The 13567-nt window shown below is 59.3% G+C and overlaps 2 protein-coding genes across 2 annotated transcripts; one reads left to right on the top strand and one right to left on the bottom strand.

Moving 5' to 3' along the window:
• The first annotated feature begins 33 nt into the window (after positions 1–33).
• LOC101938417 (sulfotransferase 2B1-like) lies at positions 34–5797 on the top strand. The gene is made up of 6 exons (XM_024110134.3): positions 34–231; positions 1533–1741; positions 2415–2541; positions 3226–3320; positions 3850–4030; positions 4625–5797. The coding sequence occupies exons 1-6, from the start codon at positions 93–95 to the stop codon at positions 4738–4740; spliced, it is 867 nt and encodes a 288-aa protein (XP_023965902.2). The 5' UTR covers positions 34–92; the 3' UTR covers positions 4741–5797.
• A 2298-nt stretch (positions 5798–8095) lies between these two features.
• LOC101944076 (D(4) dopamine receptor-like) lies at positions 8096–13063 on the bottom strand. Its single transcript, XM_005308201.3, has 2 exons — positions 11994–13063; positions 8096–10519 (listed from the first exon to the last, which is right to left on the bottom strand). Exons 1-2 carry the CDS (start codon positions 12913–12915, stop codon positions 10209–10211), a joined length of 1233 nt encoding a protein of 410 aa, XP_005308258.3. The 5' UTR covers positions 12916–13063; the 3' UTR covers positions 8096–10208.
• Positions 13064–13567: the final 504 nt, after the last annotated feature.

Raw genomic sequence — 13567 nt, 5'->3', positions numbered from 1 at the left:
GAGGGGGGGGCAGGAAGGGAGGGTTCCTCTTTCTCCAGCTATTTAAGCCGCTGGCGCCTGGGAGCGCTCAGACGCCCCCGCCCGCCCTCACCATGGCCAGGCTGGAGGTGACGGAGACCTTCGCTGGCATCGCCTTGCCTGGCCACCTGCACACGCAGGAGTCCCTGCGCTTCGCCAGCAGCTTCCAGTTCCGAGACACGGATGTGCTCATTGCCACCTACCCCAAGTCTGGTAAGAGCCGGCGCCCCGCTGACGGGCAGCGCCCCCGGCCCAGCAGGGGCCGGCGCTAGGAGACTGGCAGGGCGGCACTTGCCCCCCAGGCGGGCAGGGCAGGGGCTGGATCGCCCTCCGCGTCTCACCCTGTTCGCATTGAACTGTCCCCCGGGGCAGCGCGGCTGGCGTATGGGCACCGATCCGGCCCCTGGCTCCGCTTGTGAACGGGGCAGAAGCTGCCTCCGGGAAGAGGGCTCTGTCTGCGGCTGGCCCCGGAGCTCGGACAAGAGCTCTCTGCCGCCAGCCGGACGGGCCGCAGGCTCTGCTCCCCACAGGTTTAGCAGCATCTGGGAGCGCCCAGGTAACAGGACCCCTGCCACCGGCTGCGCTGCCGACGCCTGCATGTGAGCAGCAGGGCTGGCAAAATCCCCCTCCCCCCTGCCTGGCCCCAGGGAGGCCCCCCAGCCCCAGACATTCCCACCCTAACCGCCCCCAGTGCTAGCTGTGTCCAGCCCGGGGGCCCATTGCAGCGTGCTGGATGGTGCCTGGCGGGAGGAGAGTGTCTAAGGCTGGGCCCCCCAGCTCTGTGCAGGGGGGCTCCCAGCAAGCGCGGGCAGTGGGGTGGTCTCCAGACTGTTGCAATGACTCCCGGGTCGAAGCCAAGTGCAGACACGCCCCTGGCACAGAGCCGGCGCTGCAGTCGCTGTCCCACTCCAGCCAAGGTCACGCTCCGCTCAGAGCACTGAGACGCCTGGGGAGGGGGCTGGCTGTGGGGACCCCACATTCACCTGACTTCCCAGGCTGTGAGGGTTAGGCGGCTCCAGCTGGCCGGTAACTGGCTGGGTTAGCCCAGTACCACGGGCCCCTCGCTTGGCTTGGGCATTCCTCGGCCCAGGCCTGGCCTGGATCAACTCACTTGGGAGGAATGCTGCTCAGGAATGCACCACTTGGACCTCACCAGCGCTAAGCTGACGCCGGCCCACCCCTGCTGACTAAACACTCAAGGGTCTGGGCCGGCGGCCAGCAGATGTCAATAAACCCAGCTGTGTTATGACAGCCTGTGTCTGACCTTCACATCGTGCCATTTCTTTGGAATTCTCCGTTATGTAGGCGGCTCTTGGAGCTCGCAGCCCTGCTCTGAAGGGGGAATGCCACAGGGGCTGGGGGCTGCTAAGCGGAATATGCTGGGAGCGTCGGTGCTGAGGGGCGGGTGGGCTCCAGGCAGGCCCACTGCCCGAGGTTATCCCTCCTGCTCTGTCTCTGGGCAGGGGAGGAGCCCTGGGGAAGCTCACGGACAGACCTCTGCCTTTCTTCTCCAGGCACCACCTGGATGCAGGAGATCCTGACCCTGATCCACAGCAAGGGGGACCTTGAGGCAGCCAAGACCATCCCGAACTGGGACAGAGCCCCCTGGCTGGAGCACACGTACTCCAAGGACCTGCTGCAAGAGACCAGCGGGCCCCGCCTCATCACCACACACCTCCCCTGCCAGGTCCTGGCCCCCGCGCTCAGGAAATCCAAGGCCAAAGTGAGTGCCCGCGTCCTGACACGGGCTGGGTAGGGAAGGGCCAGGCAGGGGGATACAAGCTCTTCACCCTGCTCTGCTGGGGGCAGCTCTATTGTGGCTTGTATCTCCAGCGTGGGGCGAGGACGTGGCCGAGTGCCCTGCCCATGCACCCAGCGCCTGCCCAGCAGTGGGGCTAGACGGAGACGACTCGAATGGCTGCCAGAGCTTGCCTGGACCCCTCATGGCTGCATTTCTCTCAGTTCGGTCTGAGCCCCAAGGGGATTGCACTAGATTAGGTTGGTCTGCCCTGGCTGAGTGAGCCTGTGGCTGAAAGGGGCTTCCCCCAAGCCAGCGGGCTTGCCCTGGGGCTTTCTGTGGACTCAGGTAATTTACAAGTGAGGAATCACCCTACTGCCATGCATAGGGCCCACGGCGTGGACTGGGGGGGCTGCATGCGGAGCCCCTGGGGTGGTGTAAGGAGCCTCCCTGCTCCAAAGGCTTCGCTGTGGGGCCCCACCATCTTGTTCAGGACACAATCCCGGAGCTGGTGTCTTGGAAAGGGGGTCGAATCCTGACGGCTCAGAGCAGCTGGGAGGAACCACCCCTCTAGGGGCAGGGCAGAGCACGTGGCCATTGCTCCTCCTGTCTGCGTGTCTGTCTGACGCCGATGTCCTTTGTCTGCTCCTGATCCCAGGTGATCTACATGGCCCGGAACCCCAAGGACGTCGCGGTTTCCTTCTATCACTTCCACAAGATGGCCAAGTTCCTGCCAGACCCTGGCTCCTTTGAGGACTTCCTCATCAGCTTCCTGGATGGCACAGGTGAGTGGGCATCCCCTGCCCTTCTCCATCACTATCCCTAGAGAGCTCCAGGCACTTTGCAAACGCCCTAGGCTTCGCCGCCTCTCGCCAGTGCCACCTCCCCCATTTACAGCTGGAGAAACCGAGTCAGGGGAAGGGCGTGACTCACCCAAGCTCTAATGGTGTGGGAAGGGGGTGGCTGGGCTCAGAGCTTAGGAGGCCTGGCTCTGTAGTCCCTGCGCTAGGCCCTGCCCAGACCACACAAAGGGCGACTAGGGAGTCAGCTCAGAGGCTCAGGCAGTCCGCGGGAGCCTGAGAATTAGCTACCGCCCAGTCACAGGCAGTGGAGAGCCCAGGGCAGCCAGCTTTCTGCTGTGCAAAGGCAGGCTTGCTTTTAGTGCTGGCCCCTACAGGGATGTGGCTGCCCCTCCCTCCACGGTCCTGTTGGGCACACTCCTGGGGGTTTGCCTGAGCCTAGCAGCACCCCAGGAAGTGCTCTGGGGAGGGGCTATGGCGCAGCTGAGCCAGAGGGGGTGAGGGACAGATCCAGGCTGCCAGGGCCCTGCCATCAGAACCAAGGGTACTCTCAGCGCAGGGTTGGAGGAGGGCCCCACGGGGGGCGGGGGGGGAGCAGGAGCTTTCCCAGGGCCGTTTGCACCACGCCCAGAGTTGCCTCTCGATCCCGACCCTCTCTCCTCCCTGCAGTGCAATACGGCTCCTGGTTCGACCACGTCAAGGGCTGGCTCAGCCAGCAGGCCGAGCTGGAGCTCTTCTACATCACCTACGAGGACGTGCACAAGGTGAGTTAGCCCGAGGGCTCCGTCTGCTGGGTGGCAGCCGAATGGCCCGGCTGAAGGAGCCGCTCCCTCGGTGTGCGCTTTGGGAGCTGAGCTCTGTCTGGGCTCCGGGAGGCCACGGGTGGCCTTGGCATGTGGGACAGCGACAGCCGCCAACTCCCACGTGGCTCCACGTCTGTCGCAGGCCCCACAAGGCCCAGCAGCCTCTGCTTCGCCCTGACACCGCCTGTGGCATCCCAGCTGTCTGGGTGGCAGCAATTGACAGGAATCCCGGGGTGGTCAGGGGTGCTGCCCCATCCCCCGGCGACGGGCTGGTGCCCAGCACAGCACCGGGCAGATGGGGCACTTGTGGGGCAAAGCCAACGGCACATGAACCTCCCCCACCTGTGACCTGGACCCACTCACACAACACCTCCTGGCTGAGCCAGAGCCCCCAGAGTAGGGGTCCAGCCCCCCCCCAGTCGCTGGCTGCTCACCCGTCCTGCCCTGGGGGTGCCCCTCACTAATGGTGCTGGTCGCTGCGGCTTTGCAGGAGCTGGGGCGCTCGGTCGAGCGGCTCGCTGATTGGCTGGGCTGCCCACTGCAGCCGGAGGAGATCCGAGAAATCCAGCAGCACTGCAGCTTCTCCTCCATGCGCGAGAATGCGATGGTGAACTACACGCTCGTCCCCTGCGAGATCATGGACCACAGCCAGGGCAGGTTCATGAGGAAAGGTACGTCCCAGCCCCTCCGCCTGCCCCCGGGGGAGTGACGGCAGTAGGCCTTGGCTCATCCCCTGGCCTCTGCCCCTCTGCCGACTGTTTGAGCCTCCAACCCCTGCAGCAGGATGGAACCAGCTTGCTGCTCTGTGGGTGCCCCTGGATGGGAGCCAAGGATGGGAGCGAGCCGCCCCTGTGGGCAGACGGGCTGAGTCAGGAGGAGCCAGGCAAGCCCTGCTCGCTTGTGTGCCCACAACCCTTGCTGTCATGGCAATGGGTAGGGGCTGATGTAACCTAGGCTTGGCTGAAGGAACTCCTGGTAACGCCTCCCACCACGGACTGCTAGCAAACCGTCACAGGGCTGCCCGGCAGCAGCCCGGCTGGGGTGGGGAGGGACAGGATGCCGTGCTCCTGGGGGCAGGTGTTCTGCACCCCGAGCTGATCCCCAGTGGGCTGCTGAGGAGCAGAGTGAATCCCACAGCTGCGTGTCCTCGCGAGAGGCTTTTTTGCGCCCATCACCATGGTATCTGGGCCCTGGTAGGGAAAGGCTGGCACGCCTGGCTCTGGGCCAGTACCCAGCTTCACTCTGCATCTTCTCCTCCGTTTTAGGGACAGTTGGAGACTGGAGAGACCACTTCACCCCGCTGCAGAACATGCTCTTCCACAAGATCTACCAGAAGGAGATGCAGGACTCCAGTATACGCTTCCGCTGGCTCCTGGACTGATGGGGGGGGGGGGGGGGGGGCTGAGCTGGCAAGGGGTGTGGCTAAGCAGGCAGGGCAGGGGCTTTGTCCATGGTTGGGATGGGGGGAACAAAACTCTAAGCTATGTATTTTGTTGGGCAATGTGTGCTGGGGCCCCCACCAGCCAGTCCCAGACAGTGGAGAAGGCTGTGCCAGTCACAGCGCTAGGGAGGTGACCAAGGCCCCTGGCCTCTCCTGCAGGTACCGGGAGCATGTGTGTCGGGGGGGAAGGTACACAGAATGATTGGATGGAATATCATGGGGGGCGATGCATTGGTCACAACCAGGGTCACAAGCCCCCGCCCTGCTGAATGTTACCCCGCACACAGCAACAAGCACCATTCCCCAGCCCTTCTCAAAAGTGAGTGCCCACTGGGCTGCCCATCTCTGCCCCGACCTAGGCTGTGCCACTCCCCTAGAGGGGAGCTAGGGCAGCAGCCTTGCTGGAGGCCCTGATGGGGGACGTTGATTCGGCCGAGTCACTCCCTCCCTCCTCAGACTTTGCAAAACACCCACTGTGACCAAAAAAGGAAGAACCGTCCCCAGGGGATGGGGAGGGACACAGCTTTGGTGGCCAGCGTGCAATTCCTGTGAATCATCACAAGATTCTCTCGTCTTCAAGCAAGATAAACTTCAGACTGACTCTCACCAGAGCGTTTAAGATAAGCTGTATTTATATATAGGAAGGCAGCAGATTTCCCCTCAGGCTGGCAGGCCCATTGGCTCAAGGGGCAGCCGGCAGGCCCTGCCTAGCCAGCAGGTTTAAGTAGGGTGACCAGAGGTCCCAATTTTATAGGGACAATCCTGATTTTGGGGTCTTTTTCTTATATAGGCTCCTATTACCCCCCCACCCCATCCCGATTTTTCACACTTGCTGTCTGGTCACCCGAGGTTTAAGATTTGTCTAACTGACACAGTTGTATATTATGATGACAGTGCTGAGCACACGCGGGAGGCAAGGGGTGTCACTCGCCCCATCAGAGCCAGGGCTGGCTTTTGTATTGGAGTGTTAGGTTTAATTATTGAATGGTTTTGTTTATGGAAAGTGTCTTGTGAATTCTTTGGAGAACCATCAAACTGCCCAAACAGGTATGCCAGTGTCTCCCACTGGGTCTTGGTTGGGAGAGACAGGATACCGCATTCACATGGGTGTCCCGGCAGGCACTGCCCAGCACACACAGGTGTGCTTGGTACAGCATTGAAACACAAACCCATATCCAGGGCAAGGGGCCATGGCCTCCCACTGAAAAAAACAAGGCAGGGAGGCTTGGGGAAATGTGAAGCAAGGCAAGACCCACTCTGGAAGACCTAGGCAAGGCAGCTGAACTGCCCCCCTTTGCCCTAAAGGAAGCTGCTTTCCCCTATTCCCCTGAGATCAGGGTGAAGGGAGTTTGCTCTATGGCTGCGCCTTTGACAAACAGAACTCCTGGGGGAAATTCTGTGCCACTGAGCATGTGCAGAATTTATGTTCCCCACCGATTTCTTTGCTTCCCCGCAGAAAAGTAATTTTGACAGGGAAGCAAAGGGAAGCCCCAAGAGCAGTCATGAGACCCTCCCCAGCAGTATGCTCAGAGCAGCCAGGAGAGAGATAAATCACTGCGGGGAGAGGGTGAGGGGGGGGGGAGAGAGACTGGGGAAGACATGGCTAGTCCCGGCTGGGATGGGGAGGATAGGACTTCCTTTTCATAGAAGATATGGGTTGGAAGAGACCTCAGGAGGTCACCTACTCCAAACCCCTGCTAAAAGCCGGGCTAATCCAGGGCCAGGTCAGACCCACCCCCAGCTGTAGGAAGCTCTGCAAACCCCTTTCCCCCTCCCCAGGTTCCTGCACCCATCGCTCCTCAGCTGCAGGAGGACGGATCATTGTACAGGCAGCTGCTCCCCATCCACACAACCCCTGTGCATCCAGACCCCCTCGCCAAGCCTCACCCCTCCCAACACCCAGAACCCCCCTGACAAGCCCCATTCCCCCTGCACTACCCCAGTGAGCCATCCGCACCTGGATCCCCACCCTACCTCACTCCAACCAGCTGCACCTGGAGCCCCACCTCACTGAGCCCCACTCCTCCAGCATCTGGACACCCACCCCCCATTGATCCGCACACACCAAGACCCCCTGATGAGCTCTATCTCCCCCCACACCCAGACCCCCACCCCTGAGCCCAAACCACCTTCACCTGGACCCCCTGCACAGACCCATTGACCCCCCCACACAAGCCCCTGTGCATCCAGATTCCCCACTGAGCCACCTACCCAGTCCAGATTGAGAGGGTTCTGTGTGGGGCAACCTACACCTGGACCCCCCACACACACACACACACTTGGATCCTGCCTTGCTGAGCCTGCCTGTCCACACCTGGCATGGAGGGGCAGGGCCCTGGGGTGTTTCTGGGGCAGGCCAGGTCCTTATGCTGTGTCAGGGTTGGGTGCTGCCTCATCACTCAATCTGTGTCCACTGTGTGGCTCCCCCACCATGGATCTCCCACCTCTGTGCAGCCCGTGGCCTGTGCTCCCCCCGCCACTCATTTATTTGACAAATAAATTTTGCAGAATTTAAAAAATTCTGTGCACACGATTTGTTTAAGCGCAGAATGCCCTCAGGAGTAACAGAGGCCTCAGTGCAGCCAAGCTGCCCTATCAGCCCCAACCTACAGGAAGCTGAAGTTGATGGCTATGCAAACTAGCTGATTAAATGCTCTACATAAAATGTCGCATGAAGCGGCACAGAACTTGGCTGCTGCCTTGCCTTCTCTGAAGACAGCTGGTCATTTAAAAATAAGAATGAGGCCTTGAGGCACGTGCGCAGGGTGGCCAGGTTGCCGTTACTAAAACGTCAGTTCTCTTCCCAGAGAGTTTGGAACTCACTCAGTTCCATGAGTGTCAGGGCTGTTTTACCTGCCCAGGAATTCAAAGCGTCAAGGAGGTTTTAGGGACCAGAATTTTTAAGAGCAAGATAGGTACCCAACTGCATGTGCATTTTGTGCACCTAATTTGTGTGGTAAAATATCCATATTTGTTCATGCAAGCTTGAAAGCACGAGCAGAACGGTCTCCATCCTATTCTAGACCATGGAGGCTTCCCCCCTCCAAATAACTTTTCATTTATTGTAATTCCAGCCAAGTGCACTCTAGATCCGGCAGTGCTATTGTCCTTTACATTACACTGCAAGCACCTCTGGTGCTTTTCTCCCCAGGCCTACTTCAGAGTCCTGAGAACTCCACAACCCCGGCCAAAAACTGGGGCTTGCCAGAACACACCTCCCCTATTCCAGACCTCTTTGGCTTGTCAGATTTGCTGCCTTTGCAGTCCGCAGCCAGCCAAGGAAACACATTCAGCCTGAAGTTAAATAACTAAATCTTTATTTTATATTTACAGTCCTTTTAATTAAATAAATATTTTTTCCCCAGAAATATAACATTTAAAGGGGGGAGGGGAATCTACCTACATACAGCTCCAAACCCAAGAGATAAAAATATACCTTCGACAGTAATAAAAAACACTGCATTTAAAGAGGGTTTGGTGCATACAGGACAGGAGAGACTCCACAGTACAGCTTTTCCCAAATCCACTACAATATACACTTGATCAAGTCAGTTACAAATACTATTTCAATCTGATGCAGTTTCCACTGGTCCCTGATGTATAAATCACTGGGGGTGGGGGGAGAAGAATGTCAGAACCTGCCCTGAACAAGCAGCAGGAACACTGGGGAGGGAGAACAGATAAAATGGCTATTTACAATCCAACATGAAGAGAAAAATTCTCTAATTGAAGTCACAGTGGAGAGCAGAGGCCGTTTGGCTCTAACACAGCATTACTACACTACTGCTTTCCTTGTGACATCACACATTCACTTTAAGACTTAATATTTTTTGACAATGGGGAAAAAGCCAGCCTTTCCCTGGATGGGGAGGTTTCGGGGGCTGGAAGAGTTCACCTTGCAAAACAGCAAAGAAACTGCCCAGGGCCTTAACCGCAGCTGCACTTCCCAGATTGCTACATGTTCGTTTTGCTCACTTCATCTTTCTGGGTTTGTTCATTTAATCCTCTGGTCTGGCTAGAAGTGTGAGAGGAGAATGGAGGAAGAGCTCCATCTCCTGACCTGTCTCCATTACCAGCCCGAGTCACTAAAAGTCTGGTTAACTAATTACAAAACGTCAATTTCCTCACCTGTTTCTGGGGAGTGGGCCAGCAAAGTGCAAGAGAGGGAGCTTCAGGAGGGGATACTTCAATTAGGATGGGACATTCAGCCTAGCAAAACCCCAGCCATACAGTGGAGGAGTGAGGCTACCCATCAGCCTGCTGCTTCTTCCTTTACACAGGACACAGTTTCGGAGAGCACCCAAAATCAATGCTGTCAGCGAGGGGCTCCCTAAAGTTCCACCCCTGTGACCTGAGTCCTTTGTCCAGATTGATCAAACACACAGACGATGAGAATTGATCCAATTTAACTAAAACCTACTCTAACCCCCCCCCCCGCCGCCGCCAACATCTGGACGGCAGAGGTAAAACAGTGTTAAAACCAGACAGACTGTCGCGCCAGAAGCTGCAGTTTTCTCTTTTAAATTATATAAAAGTATTCCCCCCCCAAGTGAGTTTGTGTCCAGGGTCCCCGTGAAGTGAGAGGGGAGGGGAAGGAGGATCACCCAGCTGGGATGGCAAACAGAGCAGGAGGCAGAATCCGAACCTGGTGAGTGGAGGTATGAAGTCTGCAGCCAGAGCAGCAGGCCCTTGGGCAGGTTTCAGAAGTGATCACGCAGCAGGTGTAATCGCCATGGGGCATGAACCGTAATGCCTGCTTGACAGTCCCTTTTGCAGTCAGGATCTTACCCCTTCCCCTCAGCCCTTAAACTTCACCCAGCCTTCTCCTGCACACCTGGCACTAGCCATTACTGCCAACCCATCAGGTACTCTGGAGTGACCTGGCTTGCCGGGGAGAGAACCACGTCCCCTTTGGCTTAGAGGGAGACCTTGTCACACTGCACTGATCAGAGAGGGAGTTGCCTGTGATCTACAGTATCCAAGAGTGGGGCTGTCGGGCAGCAGGGACTTTATACCTTCTCTGCCCCTAGCTGGGATGGTTCAGGGCACTTTGCTCCGAGTGAATGTCCTGTTTCTTTCACAGCAGAAGCTCACGTCCATGCTGTGACCAGTTTCCCCACACAAAACCCCTTCCCAGGAAGGGCTCCTTAACCCAAACACTCTGTATATTTCTCCACTGACACCATTTGGTGAGGCTCACGGAAAGATGCTTGGTCTCCTCTGGTGAGGTTTGACAATTTCCTTCCCCAGAGCCCGAGCCCCAGCAGGAGGCAGCAGCGTCCAGGCTCTTGACAAAGCCAGGCGGTCACACGTCTTGCAGGCCACAAAGAGCCTGACGCGCTGTCTAGAACCCAGCACAGCAACGGCCTTTTGTAGACACTGCAGCTGACAGAAAGCGTCCAAGTAGCTTATAGGCTAGTTTGTGCTTCTCTGGGCAGTAAGGTGCTGGTGGACGACCCACTGCAGGAGCGGTCCGGGAGAAGAACAGGCTGGCTGCTGCTCCTCTCCACCGCTGCACTGATGGTGACCATCCTGTGCACGTCCTGCTCCCACTTGGCTCGGCTGCAGGGCCCCCAGAGCTTGTGCCCAATCTTCTGGAACTTGTGCCTGAAGTTCCGGTTGGTCCAGAAGTAGACAAAGCAGTTGAGGAAACCACTGCCGCTAGGCAGCCACAGGGCCACAAACTCCAGCCACTCGTGGACTCGGTCCTTTGTGATTGCTGCAAGGAGGAGAGCACCAGGTGAGCGTTCCCCACATTACACAGGGCTCTTCATGCCCAGGGGTGAGACCCCGTGGTCCTTCCCCACTCATTGCGGGCAGCCTCTGCACCACACCAACCCAGGCTCACTAGTGTGCTGCTCCCATTCTAGACCCTCACTTGCCCCAGCTGAGCCCACGACTCACCTGTAACATGGGCAGAGGTGAAGGGAAACCAAGTCTCCCAATTGGTGCACCAATTGACTACAGGAAGGGGGAACGGTCAGGAGAAGGAATCCCTGGCCTTTGTATTAGGGGGCAAGATCTAGGTATTTACTGGCCCCCTTTTGCTGCAGCGTCCCCATCCCCAAAAGCAATGCAAAGTATTCCTCACCCCTCGCCTCTCCCAGCCAAGCACTCAAAGCCAGGCCACTTCAAGCAGGGCTCCCAACCACCCCTTGGTTTGGGGTCTTTTTTTTTTTTAAATGGAGCTATACCTATCTCATAGAGCTAGAAGGGACCCCAAAAGGTCATAGAGTCCAGCCTCCTGCCTTCACTAGCAGGACCAAGTACTGATTTTGCCCCAGATCCCTAAGCAGCCCCCTCAAGGATTGAACTCACAATCCTGGGTTTTAGCTGGCCAATGCTCAAACCACTGAGCTACCCCTTCCTCTCCCCCCCTCTCCTCCCCAAGGACAGGGCAAGTGCACCTAATAATAGGTGCCCCTCCCCAACAGGGGCTGATCCTAGTATTGCCAGCCCCACAGGTTACACACACAAGTCAGATCCCCAAAGACACAAGGAGGTTGGCTTAAAAAGCTCAGAGATCATAAAAGCATAAGCAGTTTGTTTGCGCCAACCTGGGTGTGACACAAACACACGCACACCCCCACACACCCGAGAGAGCGCCACTTAACCTCTTCCATCCTCATTGTGTAAGGGTCCCATTCCCTGCTCGCCAAGGGAGCCCAGCACCAACCCTGGGCATAGGCTTGTAAGAGTGTGGTACCCACCGCAGCTCATCCTGTTTCCATTACCTATACCCCATGTCTCCCCCACCCACCCACCCACCTACCTCACCCCACACCCACCATTTCGCTTCCCCTCCCCACTGTCCCCTGCCCCATCCCCTCCCCTTGCTCCCTGCCCCACTCCACTTCCCCCATCCCCCTGCCCCCCCACTGCCCTTCCTTCCTCCCCCTTCCCCACTGCTCCCTCCCCCACCCCCTTCCCCCATCCCCATCCCCCTGCCCTTCCGCCCCCTTCCCCACTGCCCCCTCCCGCTTCCTCCATCCCCACCGCCCTCTTCCCCATCCTATCCCCCTGCCCCCCCACTGCCCTTCCTTCCTCCCCCCCCTTCCCCACTGCTCCCGCCCCCTTTCTCCATCCCCACCGCCCTCTTCCCCATCCCATCCCCCTGCTGCACCCTACTGCCCCCATCCCCCTGCCCCACCCTACCGCTCCCCCCTTTCCCATATTCCCCCGCCGACTCTCACCGTTGTACAGGATGGTGGCCATGCAGGGCGCCCAGCACACGTAGAAGGCGACGACGACGGGCACTAGGACCCGGGAGGCGGCGTCCAGCTGCAGCAGGCGGAGCCGCCTCAGCCCCGCCCCTTTGCCGGGCGGCCCCGCCCCGTCGCCGCGCCGGCGCTGGGCGCGCGCCGCCTGCCAGAGGCGCAGGTTGGCGAAGGTGACGGTGGCCGCGGCGGGACAGAAGATGGCGGCGGCCAGCAGGCCGGCGTAGGCGGCGTTGGAGCCGTAGTCCGGCTCGCAGAGCAGCGCGGCGGCCGAGAAGCGCACGCGCACGACGGCGGCGCGGCCGGGCAGGGCGACGGGCAGCAGCAGCAGGGCGGGGCCCAGCCAGGCGGCCGCCAGCAGCAGCGCGAGGCGGCGCCGGCCCAGCAGGCGCGCGTGGCGGAGCGGGAAGAAGACGGCGACGTAGCGCTCGAGCGAGACGCCGGCCAGCGAGTAGAGCGAGGCGCCGAAGACGCTGGAGTTGACGAAGGCCGCGGCCCGGCAGTAGGGCTCGGGCGGGGCGCCGCGCGCCAGGCCGCCGTACAGGTTGAGCGGCACCACCAGCAGCGCCAGCGCCGCGTCGGCCGCCGCCAGCGAGAGCAGCGTGAGGCGGCTGCTGCGGCTCCAGCCCGCCACGGCCGAGGCGAGCACCGCGAGCACCGCCCCGTTGCTCACCATCACCAGCGCCCCCAGCGCGCAGATGAGGCCGATCTTCAGCCGCCGGCTGCCGCAGCAGCCGCTCCGGGCGTCCCCGGGCCCCGCTTCCGGCGGCGGCGGCTCCCTCGGGGCCCCCGCCGGCCGGGGCGCCCCGCTCCCCCCGCAGCAGCCCCGCGAGCGGGAGGCGGGGACGCTGGCGAGCAGCAGCAGGAGGAGGGGGAAGCGGGTTCCCATCCTGAGCATGCTCCCTCCCCGCCCGGGGGCCTAGCGCCCGGGGCCGGGCGTTATATAGCCGGCCTGGTGGGGGGCGGGGGGACTGGGCTCCCAGGGAAAGGTGGGCGCTGTCTGGGGCAGCTCCTGGGGGTGTGGGTAGAAATGGGATCCGCGAGTATCCCAGTGGTATCAGAGAGGGGCTATAGGGCGTCCTCGGAGCAAAACGTAAGTCACGCAACTTTGGACAGGCTTCGGCCCAGCCCCCAAGCATCTTCTCCAGCTGTCAGCTTTGACTGGAAGATTTAAAGGGAAAACCACAAGGAAGGGCGCTCACTACATAAATGCACATCTTTAGATTAAATACGAAGCAAGGAATTCAGCCAGCCCTGTTCAACACTGAGTATGAGTCCTTGGAGTCATGCCTGTCTATGACACAGTCACTCCCTATTGTGCCATTATCCCTAAATAAAACACATCGCTGAAACGTGTCTTGACTGTTAAGTGTAAACAATTTGCCTTTCTGTGAATTTCTCAGCATCATCCATTTTTGTACAGATGGGGAAACTGAGGCACATATAGATTAAGAATGGGATTGTCCAAAATGCCGACATAGTTTATCAGCACAAGTCCCATTGAAAGTCAGCAGGACTAAGCCATACAGGCACTTTTGAAAATTCCTTTC

The sequence above is a fragment of the Chrysemys picta genome, chromosome 14 (assembly GCF_011386835.1).
Source record: "Chrysemys picta bellii isolate R12L10 chromosome 14, ASM1138683v2, whole genome shotgun sequence".
In the NCBI taxonomy this organism is placed as follows: Eukaryota; Metazoa; Chordata; order Testudines; family Emydidae; genus Chrysemys; species Chrysemys picta.
The sequence above is the reverse complement of the archived record's forward strand: the minus strand, read 5'-3'. Positions and strand labels throughout refer to the sequence as shown.

Bases quoted from the DNA above. Each gene is read 5' to 3' on its own strand.
- LOC101938417 (XM_024110134.3), top strand. From the start codon at position 93: ATGGCCAGGCTGGAGGTGACGGAGACCTTCGCTGGCATCGCCTTGCCT. The intron at 1,742-2,414 runs GTGAGTGCCCGC...TCCTGATCCCAG, and splicing joins TCAGGAAATCCAAGGCCAAA to GTGATCTACATGGCCCGGAA. The intron at 3,321-3,849 runs GTGAGTTAGCCC...GCGGCTTTGCAG, and splicing joins CCTACGAGGACGTGCACAAG to GAGCTGGGGCGCTCGGTCGA.
- LOC101944076 (XM_005308201.3), bottom strand. From the start codon at position 12,915: ATGCTCAGGATGGGAACCCGCTTCCCCCTCCTCCTGCTGCTGCTCGCC. The intron at 10,520-11,993 runs GTGAGAGTCGGC...TCCTCCTTGCAG, and splicing joins GGCCACCATCCTGTACAACG to CAATCACAAAGGACCGAGTC.